Source organism: Fistularia commersonii, chromosome 15, assembly GCF_037954325.1.
Source record: "Fistularia commersonii isolate RoL2024-O1a breed Wild chromosome 15, RoL_Fcom_v1.0, whole genome shotgun sequence".
In the NCBI taxonomy this organism is placed as follows: domain Eukaryota; kingdom Metazoa; phylum Chordata; class Actinopteri; order Syngnathiformes; family Fistulariidae; genus Fistularia; species Fistularia commersonii.
In genome coordinates this window covers 14,455,860-14,478,748 of record NC_141298.1, presented here as the reverse complement: position 1 = coordinate 14,478,748, position 22,889 = coordinate 14,455,860, and the positions used below count along the sequence as shown (strand labels likewise).

Here is a 22,889-nt window from a genome sequence, read left to right as displayed (position 1 = left end):
TCTAGGCTGTGTTGCCTAAAGACCACTAATTTTTGATACTTTTAATACAATTTTATTATTGCAATATGTTTACTTTCAAATATGATGCTATAAAAGTCTGGTATTGTCAAGGCTTTATATCACAGAGTGCTCTGATTCAGATAACTGCAATCTCATTTATGATAGACTTTTCTACCTTCTACCTTTCTTCGGTTTTTCCATATCAGACTGTTAAGGGTTTAAATGAATCCCCGTCTATGTGACAAACTCTTTAATTGGGAATCTACAAAATACCGTGAATATCAAATGTTTCTTTCACGACGTCCACAACCCTCCTAACACAATCACAACATACTACATCACTCAAACAAAATATGCTCTGTAAATGACCTTTTAATCAAAGTTATATTTTCAGTAATAAATAATTCTGTGCTTTTGTGCCCTCTTGCATTTTAAGTAGCAAAATATAGTGTTACATCTCTGTTGCTCGTAGCAGCGTACTCTCTTTTCTTCTCATTGTCAATGCAACAGATGGATGACGAAGGTCGTTTTTTTTTTTTGAAGTAAAAAATAAACATGAAAAAAAAAATACAGTGAATAAAACTTTTTTTTTTCGTCTCACAAATCCTCAATATCGTTATCAGAGAAATAAATACAGTCATTAATAAGAAATGATGATGTAAACAGGCAAAAAAGCAAAGCAGGTGTTCGGGGATGCAAAAAGTCCAGACGAAAACGTGGCGGCTATCGGTTGCAGGGGTCGCGGAGATTGTGGGGGGGGGTGAGCAAAGGCAGCACGTCCAACTTCCTGTTCAAAATTCCACACTGTGCTGATGTGGACACTTATTTAATCACTTTTTACTACATCTCTTTTCCTTTTTAATTTTTTTTTTTCAATTAATTTTTTTTTTTTTTTTTTTTTTTTTTTTTTACCCCCGATAAAAATCAAAGAAATATACAAACGGTTCAAGACCTAAAATGCTCTAACACTTTGTGGTTTACATTCAGGAACATTCATGTTGAGTGAAAAAAAAAAAAAAATGAAGCAGAACAAAACAGTCGATAAAATCAAATAAAATCAAATAAAAAAAACAAACATATTCACAATAATTATTCATGAAGACTAATCATCGCCATACAGTTATCATATGTTACAAATTATTACTAGTTTCTAGGAGTCCAGATTCCCTTCCAGGGTTATTATAGTTTCTCCTTCGAGGGGATCCAGATATAGGGTCCTGAATGTTCCTCTATGACCTGTTTGCAGTGGTTATAAATGTCCTCTAAGGTGTCCCCTTGAACCAGCGCTGGAAAGCAAAGGAAGCAGGGATATTGTGTCATGTTCACATCGCCGTGGTTACGCCGTGCACCTTTTCACCGCGGAAACGCAACCGCAGTAGCTTGAAGCCACCGGGTGTGAGAAAACATAATCGCGGCTGCAGTGACAGTGTCTGTATGTTTATTAAATTCAATGTAATATTATGTATCTGCAGTGAATTCACAAACCGGCCTCCTGGATTCCTGGCTTTCTTTGTTAAAGTAATGAAACCATTTATTTATTATTAAATATATAATTATTATTTCTTTGACTTGTAGGTGCTAATTCATAATAACTTAATCCTCCATCAAAAGGCATCTGCAGATGCAATGAAAGTAAACACCTCACGTAACGGGACTTTGTAATCATACAAGACAACCTTAATGTTAGAAATCCTCTTTTTTATCCCAATCTTAGTTGAATATTAGTGAATATTAGTTGAATATTAGTGTTCAGATAGTGCCTGATTGACAAGGCGGATGCAGTTTTATTCTTTTTTCATTCCTGGCGTCATACCTGTGAAGAACTCGCCAAACTCCTGCTCCAGCTTCATGGCTCTGTCAAACGTCTTCTTGGCTTGTTCCTCTGTCAGTCTCTTGTTCATGTCCCTATACAAACATACAATTCTGGTTTGGTCCCTCTCCATGAGCAATTAAAAATATGTAATAGATACTTTGACAAAAACAAATATTACTCACATTAAGGAATCAATTGACTTGGGTTTTATGAAGATGGCGATGGGATAGAGTTGTGCTACTTGTAGCCGTTTGATGGCGTTGCCAGAAACATCTAGAATGCAGTGTTTACCCTGCGAGACAAGCACGCAATGTGAGAAGCGAAGGACTACAGAGCTGAAATCCACAAGTTCAACGTTTTAAAACTAACTGGACTTCAAATTTGCATCAGTAGGCCTCAGACCCCTCTGTCCAGATATTTTGTTAAAATGACTTTTAATCGAGATATATCTAGGCTGTTCATCACTCACAAGCAGTTAAACCAGGGGTATCAAACTCATTTTGGTCCAGGGGCCACATACGGCCTAATTTGATGTCAAGAGGGCCGGACCAGTAAAATCATTACCTACAAGTGACACTAAGTCCAAATTTTTCTGTTGTTTTAGTGTAAAGGAGGTAAACAGGTAAATTATAAAAAATCTTTATATGTAATGAACTGCCCCGCTAAAAAAATACATGATGAATTAACATTAAAAATGAATATTAAAAAAGAATTGATTAAATTACACCCTAAAAATATTGTTGAGTTAAAAGAGAAACTCTTGTTACAGTGGGAAAATTTTATTAGAAAATTGATTGGTAGCATGTATAAGAGGAGGTATGGTAATGGTGGCTATTCTGGTTATTAGGTCAATCTTTTTAATTTTGCCCATTTTTTTGCGAGCTATAATTTTTGTGATTTTAATGGAAATAAGAAAAGATTGTTTTTAACAATGTTACTTGATGTTTTTTCATCAAAAATCATTTTGTTTTCAAATTTTGAAGCAAAAAATACATTGCAAAGTTACTTTTTCATTTTTTCCTTGCCTGTTCTTTTTTAACCCACTGTATAAAACCCCTAGATGCATGTAAGAAAAAATGCGCAGGCCGCACCAGTTTGATTACAGGCAGGGGGCCACAAAATATTGTTCGGAGAGCTGCAATTGGCCCGCGGACCGTAAGTCTGAGACCCCTGAGTTAAACAGAAGGGATTAGATCCACGTACTGCAGCTTGATGCCTGACAAGGTTTCCATGTCCCGATGTAACTAAGTTGGACGATTTTCTTTTTTAACCTTAACTTCAACCATTTTTAATGTCAGCTAGCATGAAGTTACGGAATGCTTTTCAGGAAATGCAATAAATTATGAGAAAATGACCCGTTAGCTATGACAGATCGAAGCAGACTTGTTTTAATCAGTTGTTTTCCTGCACAAAACCCCATTGTCAGTGTACCTGAACTTGATGAACTCAATTTAACAACATAAATGGGATAATCAGAGATCAGTCCAGTGCAATTAATGGAATCCAAGTCAACCCTGATCTCCCCCTCATAATTTACCGTCAGACATACTCAAGCAAAACGTGCAAAGTCTTACCCTTTCGGCCACATATTTTACAGACTGCACGCTGGTCCCATAGAGATTATCATTGTACTGTCCCGCCTCGATGAACTTGTGCTCTTGAATGTCTTTCTCCATTTGCTCCCTGGACATGACAAAGTGGTAGTCTCGCCCGTCCACCTCGTAGTCCCTCTTTGGCCGAGTTGTGTCTTCGGTGCAGAGAGGAAAATGCACTCTGAATTACAAAACGCCATTGGCGACCTTTTCTAAAAATAACCTTAAAATGACGTAAAATATTCAAATTTCGAGGCTGTCAACGACACATATTGACTGACATTGTCGTACAGATGGACCTGTGTTGAAATATTGTTTGTTTATTCTTTATCTTTGAAGATCCAAGATACTTAAATAGAATTAAAACATTGCAACAAGCTAAATTCCATCATCTCACCACAGGAACAAATAAACTACCTGTAAGACACAGACTGCTATGGCTGCTATGAATTGTTCTTCGTAAGGGAAGGAAATAAATGGCTCAGTACAAACTACAGTTTCCAGAGTGGGAAAAGGGGAAAAGAAATCTGCGTTAAGGCTCACAATCTACTGAAAAGGATGAAAAGTCGTGTCGGCTTATCTGCTCACTTACCTTGGAGCCCTGAGCTGTTAGCAGCTTTTTATGGTTTAGAGGGTGAATTGAAAATAAAAGAGACGGGTAAATCAAAACATGCAAAACGCAAAAACGGCTTTGACAGGATGAAGTACACAAAGCGGAGGGAGGGAGTGATCCTGGGAGGCCGAACTAAACTAGGGATGGACGCCAGGAACACGCACGCCAACACACACACACACACACACACACACACACGCATGAACACACAGCAGAATCAGATGGGGAAAAACAGATCAACTCAAGCCGATAATGTTCTTTCCATTGATGCTACGACGACGTGTGATGTGTCACCGAACCAAACTGTGCCAAAAGCAATAAGTCTTGAGGCTCTCAATTGGAGACTGAAAGACTGATATCATTATTTCTGCTCGTTCATGGAAACCGTCCAAAATGTGTCGCCGAGAGAGGATCGGTTGGGGAGGCTATCAGCAGGTATGGACGTGCACGGCCACTAGAGGGCGCTGTGGCCTCGCCGTGGAAAGCCCCATCGACCATTTTAACATTTTCACTGTTTCTAAATGATAAATGAAATATCGATTTTGTGCTGAAACATCAGGCACAGTTACAGATGGAGGACTGAAGGGGCAGTGAGCCTTCATGATGGAGGTGATTTTACTACCCATGGCTATTTTCTCAAACAAGTTCCTACATTTCGTTCTTCTCCCTCTGTCTGGATACCTTCCTCTCCGGCAGCAAACAGGCACAGCTTTGTTTCAGGAGAATTCTGTAGCTTTTGTTTGCGATTCTACACGCTAGGGTTTGTTGTTTTACTTTGCAAAGAATATGACTTGCGGTCTTGTTTTTGTTACTAGTTGAGTTCAGGTCCTTTTAGCAGGTTTTGTTATTTTAGTTTGCAAAGGAAGCGACTTGTAGTCTTGTTGTTTTTGTATCTATGAGGTGGAGTTGGGTAGGAGACCGGTATTTCTCCTTCTGTTCAATTTGGCTGTCGATGACCTTTGTTTACCTTTTGCGTCCGATACCGTTCATGTTGCACTGAAAGTTACTTTGAATTTTCAATTGTCATCTCTGTCTGTGACAGCGAATTTCATGAAATCCGTTGATTAACTGTGCAACAGCCTCTAAAAGGCTAAACAGCAACATCTATTGCAACAACTATCATAATGTTACTTACATTGGTAGGAAAGGCACTTTAAACTGATTCTGAGGGAGCGGCTACAGCATCATAGTTATAAATATCAACGGTGATAAGACTGCTGGACTGAATTAATAATAAATTCATATGAATGGTCACGCTGAGGTGTTTTAACACACACACGAACATCAACATATTCTTTGAAAAAACATGAAAAGAGCCAGACCGCACTGGAACCACAGACTTGTATCCAATGTTCCCTCTACGCTGCGCAATGAAATAGATATATTACATTTTTTTCTGTATCATTTTTTTGTGAGTGCCAGGTGTCCAGCCAATCATATGATACGATGCAATCACGCTACGCAGCCAATCACGGCATTGACAGTAAATGCACACGTGCTCGGCCCATTCGTGCTATATAACAATAATAACAGAGCGACGGAGGCTAATGCTAACCCCTTATCGTGGCAAAAAGAGCGGGCGGTGAATGTAATACGTCCACTCACCGAACCAAAATAAAAAAGAAATGCGGTTCTTTTAAGTCGGAATGGCTTTCGGAGTATGTGCAAATAGAAGAACAAGCGGTGAAACTGGGTGAGATTTTTGGGTGAGAAACGTCTGCTCTGCGAAGCTAAAGTAGCAAAGCTAAAGTAGCAAAGCGAGTTTTCTGATGGAAAAATATGGACTAAATGGAAGCTATCCGAGTGTGTGGAACATTGCCTGTATCTCAACACATCCGTGAGCTTTTACACCGAGAATCTTGCAGTTCCAGTGTGTGTAAGAACATTGCAAGCTTGAGTGGATGATGACGATGATGACAGGGTGAACGAAACATCACGCCGACTCAACACAGAATTTGATGTTACGACTCGGTCAGTAAAGACAGACAGCGACTTCACAATGTGTTTTTCTTGTCGGCGCTATCGAAGAAGACTTACAACCAACACAAACGGGGTGACTGATAGATACTACCTGCGGTGTCAGTCATTCAGCGGTCACTACTTACGTGGCACGCAAGAACCAAACTTGTCGGGGAACTCGGATATCAGGTCATCGTTAATTCTGTCCTTCATGGGTCCCAGGATTATGACTGGCCTGGCGTAATTAACTGGGGGGTGGAAACTTGTGATGTATAATCGAATCAACGATGCAGCAAAGAGAGTATGTATATATATAGATGTTCAAGCCATTTTTTTTATCATTTAGCTCTGAGGAAAAAAATGTCAAAGACTGCCTTCTTTCATTGGTATAATATTTCGAATATCAGGTATCATCGGTTTCGGTAAGATGCAGGGACACTGATTCATGCCTTGGTTTATTCCAGACTGGAATATATCAAAGCTGATTGACTGACACACTGTTTATTCCTAACCGTCTCTGTCCTAATGAGTTGTTAAAAGACTCTCTGGCTCATTTCGGATGCTTCTGAACGCAGGTCTGACAAGAGCTGGTACGAGGGATCATTTTTCTCTGATACAGGCTTCTCTGCAGCGGCTCCCCGTGAGATTCAGAGTGGAATTTAAAATCCATCTCCTCGCCGATAAAACCCCTAAATGGCCAGGCGGCATCATCTCTCAAAGACCTCTTAGAAGCCTATCAGCCATAGAGATCTTTTACGGTCCCAGAACGCAGAGCTACTCTTGGAGTCACTAAAAGTCCAATCTCGATCTGGGAGGCGAATGCCCTCTCTTTGTTTAAGAAAAGATTTAAAGCCTTCGTTTTTGAGAAAGCTTATCGTAAAGGCTAGAACCGAATAGTTCTGCGATAGGTTTACTTTTCCGAGGGATAGCCTCAAATCTTTTCCCGAACCCTTGGTCTTGCCAGTTGTCCACCCTTGTTATGTATTTTACCAATATTAAGGCTACTAATGGATCACTTCAGCTCATACTGTGTAACTCTCAGTGCTAGTTATTATCAGCGAGAAATAATTTGTACCCGCTCGGTTTCTATTCTACTCTTGCTTTCTATTTCTCTGTCTCTCTCTTTTTACCCTGACTGGTCGAGGCAGAAGGCCTCCCCTCTGTCCAAGCTTTCTTTCCTGTAAAAGGGTGTTGTTTTCTCACTCTTGTCGCCAAGTGCTTGTTCATGGGAGAATTTCGGGTTTCGGTAAATCATTTTAGACAATTGTGTTGCGAACTGGTACACCAAATCAATAATATCACAAAAACTGTTCTTTTAAGAAGAACTTTTTTTTTTCTTTTTCTAATCTGCATTTTCAAACTCTTAAGAGAAGACTTACTTTCCTGTCGCATCACAGGTTCATATGAGAGAATCACATCTTCTTGACTCCCTGGTGGGACACATGGTGAATACGGTATTATGATACTTGGAGAAACACAAACATTAAAACATGCCTTAACGGGCTGAACGCAACATGGATAGAAATCTTTACACATGATTTATTTTGAGACCCTGACTTCACAAGCTTACCTTTCACCATACAAGCAGATAAACGAATGGCCTGTTTCTAACGAAAGTTTTGTACTTTTGCACCGTGGGTCTTAGGGAAACACAATTTCAATCTTTTGTATGTGAGAAACGTTTAGCAGTATTGACAATACAGTAAACTCTGATTTGATTTTAACCCTAAACTGACAGTCCGGCAATCGTCTCCAGAAAAAGGTTGGGTGAATAAAAATGAAATGATATACGCATCATTTCAGAAAACAATATAAACCAAATATTGGTTCCACTGGGGAAGTTTGACTGTTATAGCGAGTAACTTCCCTTTCGTCTTTACTGCTTCGTAACAAGCTGAGGAACTTGAGTCTGACTGAAATTCTCAATGTCATAGATACAGAGATAGCGTCACAAAGCCGACTGAAATATCCTTAAAGCACACGAAGAAACACAACAACATTGAGCTCATTACAAACCCTGACCGGCTCAAAAGAATCGACTCGAAGTTGACGAACACAGATGCTGCTTTTATTGCCAGTCTCATGCAAACATGCATTAGTTGTAACGAATCACAACAGATCGCTAGACAGTCTGTCCATTAAGGGCAGAACTGTTCAGCATGCTGAGACAGGTTTGGGAGACCGCGACATTGAAAAGTATCTGAAATTAACATAGGAGTGCCCCCTATTGGCAAAGTTGCAGTTCTGCTTCTAACACCTCTGGGCAGAAAAATCTACATTAACTGGAAAACTTTATAAAATCCTCCTGAGATGAACCCGAATCGTCATATCTTAGGTTAAAATGTATTGTACAAGAAAACAAATGTTTTTGGTAAATTCGAACAAATTGTATCCTACTGTGATGGGTAATGGGTGTGTATACACATATTCGTATACACACCCGTATATATGTATATATATTTACACTCACAATCAGATTGGTTGTTGATTTTTATCTAAATACAACATCTGCATTTATTTTTAAATATGTCTTATCCATGCACAAATGTAAAAATTGAATAGAAGCATGATGTTTATCACTGTTTATCGATTTTCCGTGTTGCATTTGTCCTGTTTATGTTGATGGTTTTTAGTTGAGATGTCGATAAAGAACAATAAAAAAAATTATGACGGGACTTGCTTTTTGTTAAACTTGGAAACCTGGACCCTAAATGTGCTCGAAAGTTTAGTGACGCATCCACAGCAAGCAGGACAAGACAAACCAAGGCAGCATGCATCATTGCAGGCTGAGAAACACGCTCAGACAGGAAATGCACTGATGTACTTGAAGAATCATTCCTGAACCAACTTACTGAACGTCTTTGTCCCATACCCATCATCACCCATCCCCAGGATGTCCTAGCGGCCGCCCAAAGAGAGCCGGAACAGAAGAAAAGAAGGAGGACAGCCGCAACATCAGCGAAAAAATTAAGAGGTGTAGAAATGAGGGAGCTGTGGCTCAAAGGTTGGACCAAAACCCATCTGTCTTTGCCCAAACACTGATCAACCAGCAGGGGGAGTCGAGTACACGGTGAGGATTGGACCTCTTTAAAAGTGGGTCGAACAGTATCGCCATATGGGGACACATAATATGAAAATGACCCGCGTGGACTTGGCTGCACTCCTGATGAACGATCAGCATCGAGCCAACGCGTCTGAATGCGACGGAACAGAAAAGAGAACGATGGACCGAGCAAACCAAACGGGAGCGGCTTCCACACAAACACACCTGTGAACCCCCCCGTCAGCCCCGCACGTGAAAGGGAATGTGTGGCGGTGAGCTTACTTACGGTCTGAATCACTGCCATCCTGCTCACCCTCTTTGTTCTTGTAGAATGGGAACTTTCGCGTAAAGATGAAATTCTTTTTACGTTTGTCATTGAATGACTGTGAAGGGAGAGAAAGCAGGGGGGCAAACAGGTATATCTGACTGCTATCATGTGCATGCAGACAAAAAACGGGGCGTGCAGCCTGTGGGACATCAAGAGGCTCCGGCATGTTGTTGTGAACCTGGAAGTCGCTCCCGAGGAACACTTTGATATGATAAACATTTCAGATGAAACTGGATTTATATGACATGCGCCAGTACTGATATTTGGGATTCGAACATTCAGGTTTCAGGTAATAACAAGATCATGTTAAATCACAACTGACTGCAGTTCTTTTAAATTATCAATGCATATTGTAATTGATTTTTTTTTTTAACTGCACAAAAAGATAATCATAAATAGGAATAAAGATCTTTAGATGATTCTTTTTCTTCTCCCTGAGAAGAAAAAATGTCAATTTGTGTATTTCATTGCCCGGTACTTCTACATATACATGTGTAACAATAATAAAATTGAATCTTAAAAATACTAAAAATTAATAGAATTAATAATTAAAAATTTCTGACATGTAAAGAATGTTATTTTAATATATTTTAGAGTTTGTTGACAGTTCTTGTTCACGTATATAAACATGCAAAGATCAAGAAGTTAGAATCCTGCTGCCGCCGAGCTGCTGCGCTTTGCTTTTTCAGATATGAGGAGTTAATAGCTCTTCATTTTACGGCAAAGAGTTTCATTTGTTGAGAAAGTACGCGGTGACAAAGGCTTCATTCCAATTTACTACAAGGACGCCTTTCTGGTGAGCCATTAAACCGGTGTCATCGTTTAAAAAGCCAACGGCACAGAAGCGTTGAAGTGTGCTCCAAGCGAAGGATGCTGAAGATAGTTTTTTATCATGATGATACATCTTTTGTTATGGTTAATCGAAGAAAGCGCTGTATGTCATATATTTCAGTTAACGGCTGGCGACTTCTTGATGTGCCACGGTTGCATCACAGGCATTCCAAATAAAAGCAAAATAAAAAAGAGATCATGCCGTGAGAAAATAATAAACAGGGTTTAGTTGTAGAAAAAAAAAAAAAAAAATCACCAAAAACACACGAAACACATGCGGTGATGGATAGAAAATGGCAAAACACAATGATGACTTCAAATAATGAACCACTTTTCATGTTCTCATTATTTGAGGAACAAAGATGCTGCTGGTAAGTCATTTCTCTGAAAAGCCCGTGTTTGAAAAAGCCAAATCCTTAAAAATCTGATTTATAGTGTAGATATTGGGCCTATATTTTGAAAAGAACATGTGGTTTAAAAATGAAATACTTGTAAGAATGTTTAGAAGAAAGTTTAAAATTCACTGTTTGATTATTGCACATCGACAACATGAACTTACTCAGGGAACAACATTAAATATGAACACAAAACGGGAGGACGGACATTTTTTTTCATTATTTGACCTCATAAGAAAGAGATGTGGGTCTGGATTGTTACATCATTGGAGAAAGTGTAAATAAACACACAGCGAAGCAAAGGAATTCTTCAAAACTGGTCAAAAATTCTCATCAGGGTCGTAAATGGAGGTTAGACCGCAGTATTGACAACGGATGTAAAGACGCACACAGTGACACACTTAAACGGGGTCACTAAAGAGGCCGTACGTGCACTGCAAAGATCCAAAGGTTGGACAGTTATGTCCGAGCCGCACACAGCGAGTCATGTCATTAAAGCGATCATATAAAATGCCTTGTGGCAGCACTCATGGAGCCACTTACCCCTTTTGAATCAAATGAGCCGGGCTTGGCATTGAATTTCACAGTCTTCAGACGCGCTCGCTCCTTCCTTTCCACCCTGCCAAGCAAAAGAGCAGCGTCAGTCGTGACACCAAGTCAATCACGTTGACGGAGTAGGTGGGGGAGGGAAGCTCCGCGATTCAGCGACAAATATTACATTTCAAAATCAAGGCACTTCCGTCGATATCGGCTGGATTTGTTATCGCCGTACATGAGCTGGTCATTCCTCGGTGAGACGTTGCTCTGCGAGTTCACTCAGCATGGGATCTTAAACCAGTGGTAAGATTTCTCAAATGAGGACGAACAACTTCCCTTTGAGTCAAACTAAATGAATATGTCCATTTATTTACGTTCACTGAGCCCTCATTTTTTTTTTAAATTTTAGTCTATTCATGTACCGATGTGTCCATGTAAACGATTTCAACTTTTTTTAATTGGATTTGTTTAACCCTTGTGTTGTCTTGCGGGTCAAAAGTGACCCACTACCATGTTTACCTGTAGAAAAAAAACCCTTAACCTCTTTTTTTCCAACTTGAAATTTTAAGACTTTTCCTAAAGAGACCCCATAATTAGAAAAAGTGATACTTTTTTGTTTTTCCATGTGGGCTGTACACCACTAGGGTACAAAGATTGTCCTATGGGTCATTTTTGACCCGTAGGAAAAGGGGAGTAAACACAATGTTAAGATCGAACGAGGGTTAAATATTACATTTCCAATTTATTTTCGTCCTATGCAAAGTCCTGAATCCCTTTTGGATCTTTGTAAATAAAAGGACTAACATGGTACTTGCACCCAGAGGACACTATTATACAGTATAAAGTCCATTTTATACAGTATAAATATACATTTTTCCTTTCCAAGATCAAATAATTATATTTCTTTATCTATTACATCGAGGTATATCATCACAATGTTGTCTCTGATTTGCAGTTTTCGTTGCACCCCCCCCCCCCCCCTTTATTTGCAGACAAAAAGGACAATTTTGAGAATATGAAATGCTTTGAAAATATTCCCATCCTGCAACAGACTTCCATTCTCCGCTCACCTCCTTTTGCTGGGGATGACGCCCATTTCCTCACTGTCCCCGTGAGGAGTGACACGGCGGGCCTGCCACCACTCGTCGTCGGAGGCATTGATGACGTGGAGGATGTCTCCGTACCGGAAGCTGAGCCCTTGGCTGGGAAGCCCGCTGTCCTTCGACTTCTCGTAATCAAACAACGCCCTGCCCAGTGGGAGATGCCGGGTCAACAGACATGTTCATTTTAAATGTTTCAAATCTGACCCCCCCCTCCTCCTCCCCATCTTTAATTCTGGAGTCAATGGAGAGAAACCACAGGCACAACTTTACCAGGTCAGAGAGAACAAGCGACCGGTAGTCCGTGGAGGATTACTAAAATAAGAAACGTTCCCTTGTCCCACTGACACTGTCACAGATCTCAAACCTGATTTTTGGCAAGTGAGTGCATTCTATCTTTAGACCAATTCAAACACTAAACATTGCGAGTCTTGCAATACTTACTTCATATTTAGTGCATTTCGAACGCGACCTGAACGTTCAAAAAAAGGGAAAAAAAAAAAAAAAGGTAAGAAAAAGGCCGACCTGACATAGAGCGATCTCTTCTGGTTGGTCCGCAGAGATCCCGACCCGGAGCTCATGCTGTGGTTCATCATCTGCTCCCGCAGATCGTGAATTTTGGCCTCGAAACGTCCATACTCTACAAAATGAGTAAAAACATTATCGCTGACAACAAAGTCAACATTTAGGGTAAAAAAAAAACAAAACAACAAAAAAAAAAACGCAACATAAATAAGCGATTAAAAACGACATTAGCTGTTGGTAGAAAACTGAGTTTCATCGAATTAAAAAAATAGAAAAGTGTCTGGTTTTCACTTGTATGATGTTTACATAATCTTCACTGTAATGAACGCCACTTTCCTTCCTTGTGCAGATTTAGAAGAACTGAACTATGCAGCGTCTTTATTCAACTGTTTCCTTCTCCGAACTCTTCTCACTTGTACACCACCTTGATGGAAAGTACTCGGTAACAATATTTTTCATTGTTAATATTATTATTATGACAATTTACATGGTGACGATCGACGCCGTGTTACGCAAGAAGCCAGAACTTAATTTGAACCTTCGATAACACTGTGTTAGCAACTTATAAACAATCCTCTAATCCATATTTTCTCACTTTTTAGTTCCATTGAGCCTTTTTTTTTTTTTTAAATTACTTCCTGTTAGCCTGTTGTTTGGTAGTCGTTTGCGGTTTCTTTGGAACAAATAGACTATGTTACCCATTTGTGAATCAATTAGCATTTAAAAAGTGATTATAATTTAGCATCTTTTAAAAACATGGAAACATTGGTGGATTTTGTTTGCTATTTTTGACATATATTGACAATCGCTAGCTACATTTTAGCATCACTAAGCCACGTGCCTGCTGTAAAATTATCCCCAGCTATCTTTATTTTGGCAGTTTTTTGTTTTGTTAGCATATTTGAATTGTTTTGATAGCATTTGCTCGAATAGCTATGCAAATGGCTCACCTAAGAATGACAAGTGACTTTGCATATTTGAGCCACAACTCTTATCGGATGCTGTTTTATCATAAGCATCTTCTGGCACACTGAGCTTATAATGTAGGTGAACTAGAATATTGTAACTCACATAGCACTAATGTTATAAATAGTGTCAACGGACTTATCAAATAGTTTGAAACCCCATAACCTTGCCACCTATTAAACTGTTTATACCCATATGTGTGTGCGTGTGTGCATTAATATCAAGAAATCCCTAATAAAAATAGACTAAATTCGTTCTGCACGCTTGGTCTGCAAAGTGCAGTCAGAGGTTATGCAATGATAGTCAGAGCTTTTGTTTGGGAGGTTTGGGGTCACATTTCAAAAGGAGTTATTTTATCTTTTTATGCCTTTGTTTTTGTTGTCCAAGATTGCAACAACGGATGCGTAAGTCCAAAGTTTATCGAATAAATCGACCCTTTCTCTCCAAGGTCGGTCATACGCGGTTGCATTTGTTCGGGCGTACACGTACGCGCTATATGTCAACGGGAGAGGTTTTCTGAAGTCATTATTATAACAGCACTGTCAGGTGAACCGCTGCAATCATCTCTCTCCACGGGGGGTCAGATGGGCTTCATTGCATTGCCACTTTTGGTTGTCTCTGTTTTTGGCCGAGGCTGACGTGCCTTCTCATTCATGTCGATGGGTGCTTTGCACTCATTTTGCCTGAAGCCAAAAGATTCCCACACAAGAGCTGAGGAATGCGGGCTGGAATTTAAGCACATTTGGATTTGCGCTTCTACATTCGTGTGTATTAATCGGGTTTGTGTGTGTCGCAGTCGTCTCTGCCTGCGTGGTGCCTGCGAGGAGCCGCGAGAAGGCGAATAACATAAAAACCTCCGATGCAAACCAGTGGATGGAAGCAGAATGACTGGCAGAAATGTTGATGACATTCATCCATATGTGAACAAACAAGCATGTTAACACAACAGGCAATATTAAGATTTATATATGAAGATCTATAAAGAAATAAGTGTCTGATGCCACACCAGAGGATTTAAATTTAGATTAGTCATATTCAAAACATCATTCAAACAACAGACATATCAAAATACGTGCGATCTTGTGTGTATTGCTATTTTGAGAAAGACAAGCAAAAAGACAATTTTTGGTTTTCGCACAAGATATAAATCATATTTCCTTCTAGTGTGACGAGTACTTCATATAAAGATGTTTAAGTAATATGATTAACCTGAGATCGAGGAAATTGATTCGACACCTTTGCATTATCAAGGACGTACCGCTTGACATTGTACATTACCGTGTCAGTGTGTAAAACGCAGACAACTCTGCTGACAGGTTTTCTTTTCCTGACAGAGCATTTGCAAGGATGATGAAAAAGCTGATAACTCGGGGCATGCCTCGATAATCTGTCACTTGCAGAGTTCCACCTCTAAAGGAAAGTGACATCCGCTGCTTTGACGTAACAACCATTGACTACCCAACCTTAGCCGGTGCACTTCAAAGAAGGAAGGGGAAGCAAATATGAAACGCATATACTAAAGTAAGGAAAAAATGGTTATTATAGATATCACATACAATATTTGATCCACCATAATTGTTGACAAGCTGCCTAGCATGCATACATGCTTTCTGTTGCACTGCTGTACCTAATGTTTGATAGGTCCAAAAATCACCAGACAGAATCTGTGCAGGTGACTGAGGACGAACTGATCATTCTAAACAACCCTTTTCATCCTCTATCCGACCAAACGCCAAATCGGTTTCAATCCAGAAACAAAAGTCATGCAGCATTAGCCATGAAACTTCCAACATTTGGTTTGCCGGTTCTCTTCTGCACACATACCTCTCTGCATGTTCACTTTGGTGCTGGATCTTCTGCTGTTGGTGCGTTACCTACGGTGTGAGATCCCCTGAAGCTTCCCACTTCTACTCTCTCCACAAACACAACAATGTAATTCGGCCACGAGCAGCACTAAATGGAGAAAGGGAAACACCTCACTCTCCCTCCCGCCTTCCCTCTCTCTTTCTCACTCTCTCTCTCTCCTGTGGCTGCTCATAAGCTGCACAGGGGCGGAGACAAAAAGTAAACAGATTAGCTGCTCTAACGCCAGAAAGCTTCATCTTACTATGATATTCCAAACATCGCCGGGATCGGTCGGCAGAAATGTCGAGATGAAACCAAGCAAGGTGGTTTGTAACCTATTTAGCAGAGCGATTTTCTGTCCACATGTTAGTCCTAAACGTTTCTCTGCTTGTACCAAAATTATTCACCTTATATTTACTGGCACTTCTTTGGTGTGATATTTTTTTGTAAATATTCCATGTTCGGCAGCTTTTATGCAGATGATAGCATCTTTAGCCATGTGATAGCCATACACAACCTGCCAGCTGCATGGAATACACGCCGATCTGGATGACCTTAGATCTCTTCCAGGCTAATAGTATCGTAGAAAAAGTAGCATACTGATCGAACTGTAAATTTAAACCTAGACCACATTTACGTAAACCAATCTTAGCTTTTTGAACCCATTCTTGATAACAGCTGGACAGAATTTGGAGTCACCGCCCCCTTCTACGGGCCATCAGGTGTCAGCAACCCCTGGATATCAGTGGATTTGACGGTCATTATTACTGGACATCAATGTCCAACTTCAGTACCAACATCTGATTTGGTTATAAGCACAGAACATGATCTCTAAAACCCTCTCTTTTCAAGGCTTATGTGTGAACTTGGCTGGCTCATGCCTAAGCTGCTTGGTTATTGACCACCTTCAATCGCTTAAACAAGGGCATCACAGCAAATTGCGGCTGAAGTGGGAAGCAGTCGCTCCTACATGTACAAACAAGAATATTGCGTGTTGCACGCAGGTCACGGGACTGAACTTTCAGCCGGTAGAAGAGTGGGCATTACAGAACCATCATGGAGGAGCTGATCACGCACGTGTCTAAATACCTGGAGTTGAAACTCAATGCACTGTCTACTTGCAAAGACAACCAGAAGAAAACGTGAAACCTTTTAGACGTGGGTGTGTTGGACCCACACTAGATGTTCACTGCCATCCCACCTTTGAATTCTCGCAGCAGCAATTACTTTTTCAAATGTACTCCATACTTTGGAACAGTAGCCCTTGCTCATATGTGATTATTTAGTTTGAGATGAAGAGGTTTTAGGCCCGAGCATCAGTATCGGAGAGACAGGACTCCTCTCTCCTCCTCTAAAAACTTGTAAACACAAATATCCAGCTCTGTTATTTACAGGTTTGCTTTTCCTGCCCAGTGTTGTCAGGCGTTTACGCTCTGGTTCTCTGAGCATCTGCATAAAATGCGTCGCACATCACGGCTCTATAAATGAATTTAAACGTAGTTGTTAAAAACAAAGCACGCAAGGTACATTTATACCGGTGTCATATAAAATAAATGCATTCTAAAGCCATTACACTGAGTTGCAACACATTCAGGCTTTACCATGCAATAAGCATAATTGTTTGGCACACACTCGTTATACCAGAAAATAAAAGGAACATAGAATTTCGTGACATTTTCAAAGAGGGGAGGAAGGGAAGGAAGGGGGGGGGGGTTGGCGGGCGGGAAGAAAATCTGAAGGTTTCACGAGCCGAGACCACGGGAACAGAGGGCGTCATCAGGAGGGGTTTGAACGAGGCATATGCAGCGAAGGCGTGAGTCAAACAGGTGGGGAAGGGAAAAGGGTCAGGTGTGTGTCAGAGTGTGTGGTGAGGAGGAGTGAGCAGACTGCTTGTGATTGCATTCACTCAGTGAATGTGGTTAATGCTCAGAGCAGCCACAGGTGCCTTTGGCACAAACCTGGTGCTGGAGAAGGTGCCCGTCGAGGTGAGCATAGAGCAAGTTCTGATGGGTAAGAAAAGAAAGCAGTTGTTAGTCCCTGAGGGCGGGGAGGTGGGATTCAAGGCCCGACGGGTCTTCTGTAGGGTAAAACTTTAGAAGGGAACAAAGCTAGAATGATATGTCAAATTTGAAACCCAATAAGTGCTTCATTGACGGCTCAAAAAAATGAACGTTTGGGAAAAGGCAGCCTATAATGCTTCTAGTAATAGTGTTATATAGTGTATTTCACAACCATACCCCACTCACTACCTCACCCATTCACATGTCATGTCTTAACTCTGCTGTCTGTCTTATCCTTGATGTTCCCAGGCCGCATGCATCCTATCTATTTTTGTTTATTTATTATATTCTTGTCATTGCTATTGTCACTCTATTTATATTGACGTTTACTTCTGGTTGTATATTTTTTCGCCCTGACCGTTCCATTATGTTGTCCATTATTATCCCTGATGTTGTTGCTGTTGTTCTTCTCCCTGCTGTCTTTTTATTCATGGATGTCTTGCTATCTCCAGTCGTCTAATGTCTCTTTAGTTATATTTATATTCGTATTTATTTAATTTTTTCTTATTTTTGACATTATAACTGTTACGCTGCTTTGACGAAGGAATTTCCATGATGGGGAACAATAAATCTTATCTTATCTTATCTTATCTTATCTTATCTTATCTTATCTTATTTTATCCAGCTCTCAAAGTCCCTTCGAGGCCAGTTGACATCCACATTGTTTGATGTGAACGTCAGTTTAGTCTAATACTCTGAATGTGTCACCTACATTTGAGTAGTGCATCTGCAGCTGGTGTTTGTCATATTTATCATATTATTATAATTATTGACATAATTATAGGGGGCTTTGCAGCTGAGACGAAAAGGAATTTTAAAACTGACAACAGGTCAATAATATTAGTGGAGCAAGGATCTTCAGTGTGTTCTCATATTTCTTATGTGAAGTCAAATCTGAATGGATGAAATGTACACAAGAAACAAACTTCTTCACTTTGATCATGTTTTGCCAAAGAAACCCTTTAGAAAAATGGAGAAGAGAGGCCTTGACTTATTAAAGAAAAGTTTTTTTTTCAATTTTTTTTTTTTACGAACTAGTTTCTTAGCTGAGGAAAAATAATGGCTGAGTGAAAGAGACTGAAGAGTTTTTGATTTTTGCCCTGCAGTAGATCCATCTAATGTTGATCTTAATTAGAGGAGGCACAGTAACCATCCAAAGCTGTCTGATGCATTACACGTTAAATAAAGAGGGTTGTCAGAACGCCTTTGGTGGTTTGGAATTAGCATGAACATGGCCTGCATGGATGGGTGCAATGTTTGGGCGGATGCAATTGAGTAAGGAAGCCACTTATTTTCATGAAATCCCATGTATGCGCTTCAAACAGTGCCATTACTGTTTGAAGAACTTTGAGAACGTCGACGGAGCAGCATTAGAGTCCCAAAGCAGTCGATGTTCCGAGAAAACCAAAAGCCAAACAACCCTGCGATCGATCAGAAACAAAACAATACAAAGAGGTAAAGATCCCCAAATGTCTACGGGGATCCCGTAGACACCGGCGATTTATTTGTTCCACCTTATGCAGATGTTGTCACCAACATTTGCATCCTGATGGGATGGATCCCCATCAGAGTGGTAAGAGCTTCATCCACACTGAATGCAGAGCTAATGAATAATATGAATATCATGGTCGCGTACAGTAATCTTTATCATCACCAGGTCCCTTCTGAATACTTATGGCTTATTTTATTTGACCTGTTTAACTGCCTTGTCTATCATGATCACAAAATAGTAAATTGCAGTTTTTCATATCCAGAAAAAATACAGCCCCTTTATTTTATTATAGATATTCATAGTCTCCTAAGTGCAAATGCAAATAATAATAATTACTATGTAATCTTCCTGTGTGAGAGGAAGTAGTCTATAGTACGGTGGAAGTTAACAAAAAAATAAAATCGACCTAACCCTTTAATCATATCCCACGCAAAAGAGAATAATTCAAAAGCCCATTTCATACCAGAAAATTGTCTTGGAATTAAGTTGGCAGCAGAGTAATTGTCTTTTTAATGTTTTTCATATTTTCATTGGAAAAAGAGAACGAGCACAGAGCGTCTTAATAACAGTCAGAAGGAGAACTTCCTCGGGGCAGAGGCAACGACACGGGTATGGGAGTTATTTTCCCCCAAATCAAACATTCAGGTGGATCAAGCAATTCAGTCGGTACCGAAGGAGGGGGATAAAATGGACCCGAGCCTGCTAAAAATACCGTCTGGAAATTGTCGTAAATTAAAACACCTCTAAAAACTGCAGCTTTTTGAAAACAAAAATAAAGAGAGGTTATTAGATGTGCTAAAAGGCCATTTGAATGCGCTACTTAAACAGTTTTTTGGTTACAGACAATTGCAACCATGGCAAAAAAAAGTGCACACACACACACACACACACACACACACACACACACACACACATAGACACGCACATACACACACACACACAGCCTAACCTTCTGGTCTGTACTGTGCGATGATGGTGACCACCTGTCCTGCTCCTTTCAGAGCTGCTGCTGCTTGTTCATGTGTTGCCCCTCGTAGGTCAATCCCATTCACCTGTGGGAAACGGAAAAACTGATTTTTCAAGAATTTTGACACTTATTGCAACCCCGCAAGTCTTTGTGTGTGTGTGTGCGAAACTGTCAGGATAGCGAATAAAAAAAAAGGATGAAAATTTTGAATTAGGCATTATTGTATACCTTAAAAATACCACATTTTAGTGCTAAGTGTAGTAAAAACAGGATTTTAAGACCTATTAAATTAAATTATTAAATATTATTAAAATTATTATTAAATTATAAATTATTATTAAATATTAAATAGATCAAATTGATAATTGATTCAAGTCTTTCACCAGTCAAAAATATATTTTTTGACCTTTTGACTGAAGCTGAATGTTTGACCCTCGCCATACGGAATTTTGCGAGAAGGCTTTTTAATCACATTTTCAGATCTAACATCTGATTTCAGGTGGCATCTTGTATAATTATTTTCATTTGAAGTCAGGCTTTTTCCACTAGTCAGCACAATTAGGACGCTGAAATAAAAAATAAATATTAACACTGTGTGTGTGTGTGAGGGTATCTCTCAGATAAATATTATGTTTGCAGTGAATGAATAAAGAAATGCACTGCTTTGAATAATGTGCAGGAGAGCGGCGCTTTTGTCTGTTTGTGAGTTTCTTCACTTCAGAGGATAATTGGATTTCAAACTCGGTTTGGTCTTGGTAAAAAAAAAAAAAAAAAAAATTAAGAGAAGCGTGTCAGACAGAAAAGATAGTGTGTGCACAGTCAGGGAGAGATAGAGGAAGTTATTGTTAGCCTCGAAAACCAGGCCACGGTTAGAAAGTGCGTGCATTCATCAAGGTAGACTGATGAGCTGATTGGATTCAAATTAACTGTCAGACACGGCTCTGTTGATTTAACACCCAATGGAGTGAGGCACTATGATTTGTTGCAAAGGTTGGCGCTGCTGTGTGGGATGTAAACATGCGCAATTAGCGACCAAAGTATATTGCAGTTGAGCATTCGCCGAAAGAAAACTAAAGAAAAGAAGCTTGTCGATGGAAGTGAACCCTCATAGAAGTGATGGGAAAATACTTTCCACCCCCGCAGACGTACGCCGATAGCTTCACGACACGTATGAATATTTATTCTGCTTGTCGGTCTGATGGGTGCGGCTGGATGAGGGTTCCCGTGTTTTGTATTACTTTCCTATCAGTTCATATATTATCCGACCGTGTTTATCTTCAATTTGGGCTCCAAAGCCCGTCGAATGTTGTATCTTTCGAGTTTACAGAGCAGCTTGGTTTAAATCCAGGTTTAAATCCAAACAAAACAATCCGGTATTTAAGTAAGGACGAGATGGATTTGACCTGGTTTATTTGGTCCACATCTGAGTACAACTGCTGGTTTTGCACCTGTACCAGGGACGCCACTTAGATTCAACCTCACAAGACACGGCGTCCGTGAAAATGGATGCGTGGGATAAATGAGTTGTGGTGACCGACGTCTGTCAGACCGTCAACCATCTTGAAAATAATACTGGAACGGTTCCCGAGTCATTGAGCTATTAATGATTTAATGGATTTGGGCTTTTTTTTTTTTTTTCTTAAAAAAAAAACAGCCACTAATTCAGCACATGGCCTGTGACATTTGGACGTTAATTATTGAGTCGACATGGCAATCTCTCTCTCTCTCTCTCTCTCTCTCTATATATATATATACATTTTAATCAAAATGATCAATCCAGATTGTGATTGTATAATCTGTGAGCCATTGTTTGTTCTCCTTCCAATCTAGGATTTTTTTTTCCAACATGGATAAGGGTTTTTACATCTTTCAAACAGGGCCGAGGAGTCGCACGCGTGCTCACCGATAAGATCTGGTCACCTCGCCGCAGCTCGCCACTCAGGTCGGCAGGTCCTCCGGCCAGTATGAAGGAAACAAAGATCCCCTCGCCGTCTTCGCCGCCAACGATGTTGAAGCCCAGGCCTGTGGATCCTTTGTGAAGCACCACCTTCCTGGGTTCCCTGTACAGGCAGTTCAGATAGTACATCAGCTCGGGAGAGTCGCTGTGTCTAAGCATCTTTGGCTCAGGTGGCGGCGGACAGAGAATTGAACCCCGGTTCTTAAAAAGCTGCGTCGACGGAAGCCTCGCTGAAGCTTTGTGCGAGCGGCAGAGCCCAAAGACCGCCGGAGCTCCATTGGGGGATGGTGCTCTACTTAGGATCTCTTGTCCCCGATTCACTTTGAACGGAAAAGCGACCTTGTCACATGCTCATACACACACTCGTACACACACTCACACAGGTTTTTTTTCCCTCTCATACATGCATATGGTGCATAAGATGTGTAGAAACGTAAACAAAAGGTCACGGCTCCTGAATAGAAGTCGAGTTATTTTGAAAGTACAGTCATATCTAGAGACATCATTCATCTCTCTTCATTTGGAGACGACAGATTAAGGAAAACATAATTTGTGCACTTTTGAATAACGAGAAAACGTACATTGTGGATTAAATAAATTGTCAAAAGTAGCAACATTCAACCCTCCTGCTTACTAAAGTGTGATTTCATGATGAAGCTCAGTAGCTTACTGCCATCTGCTGGTTGAATAGGGGCTGTTTTTCAATTTGAGAGGAGCAAAAGTAGTCGGACAGAGTTTTTTTCAAATATTAAAAAAAACATTTATTTGATTTATTAATCCTTTAAAATGATCGATGAGCTGATAAGGCTCTATTTAGACCAAATTTTGTTTACCATGATAAAACATAGAGGAGCCGTAGATGAGTC

At 40.1% G+C, this 22,889-nt stretch overlaps 1 protein-coding gene across 32 annotated transcripts in view; it reads right to left on the bottom strand.

The window, feature by feature from the left end:
* Positions 1 to 356: 356 nt before the first annotated feature.
* The window catches only part of dlg2 (discs, large homolog 2 (Drosophila)), a 194,387-nt gene continuing 171,854 nt past the window's right edge, over positions 357 to 22,889 (bottom strand). For 20 of the 32 annotated variants that reach the window (XM_086160682.1, XM_086160681.1, XM_086160685.1 and 17 more), the window contains 14 exons: positions 21,970 to 22,126; positions 20,049 to 20,151; positions 17,506 to 17,550; positions 12,737 to 12,851; positions 12,182 to 12,358; positions 11,118 to 11,193; positions 9,307 to 9,403; positions 7,357 to 7,407; positions 6,124 to 6,225; positions 3,998 to 4,021; positions 3,388 to 3,560; positions 1,996 to 2,105; positions 1,814 to 1,905; positions 357 to 1,286 (listed from right to left, as the gene is read on the bottom strand). In XM_086160682.1, the coding sequence (XP_086016808.1) occupies positions 1,180 to 1,286; positions 1,814 to 1,905; positions 1,996 to 2,105; positions 3,388 to 3,560; positions 3,998 to 4,021; positions 6,124 to 6,225; positions 7,357 to 7,407; positions 9,307 to 9,403; positions 11,118 to 11,193; positions 12,182 to 12,358; positions 12,737 to 12,851; positions 17,506 to 17,550; positions 20,049 to 20,151; positions 21,970 to 22,126 (1,429 nt within the window). In that variant the 3' untranslated portion in view covers positions 357 to 1,179. Of the gene's footprint in view, positions 1,287 to 1,813; positions 1,906 to 1,995; positions 2,106 to 3,387; positions 3,561 to 3,997; positions 4,022 to 6,123; positions 6,226 to 7,356; positions 7,408 to 8,829; positions 8,876 to 9,306; positions 9,404 to 11,117; positions 11,194 to 12,181; positions 12,359 to 12,736; positions 12,852 to 17,505; positions 17,551 to 20,048; positions 20,152 to 21,969; positions 22,127 to 22,889 lie in introns of all 32 variants that reach the window. The other 12 variants (XM_086160686.1, XM_086160698.1, XM_086160699.1 and 9 more) reach the window with 5 other exon arrangements.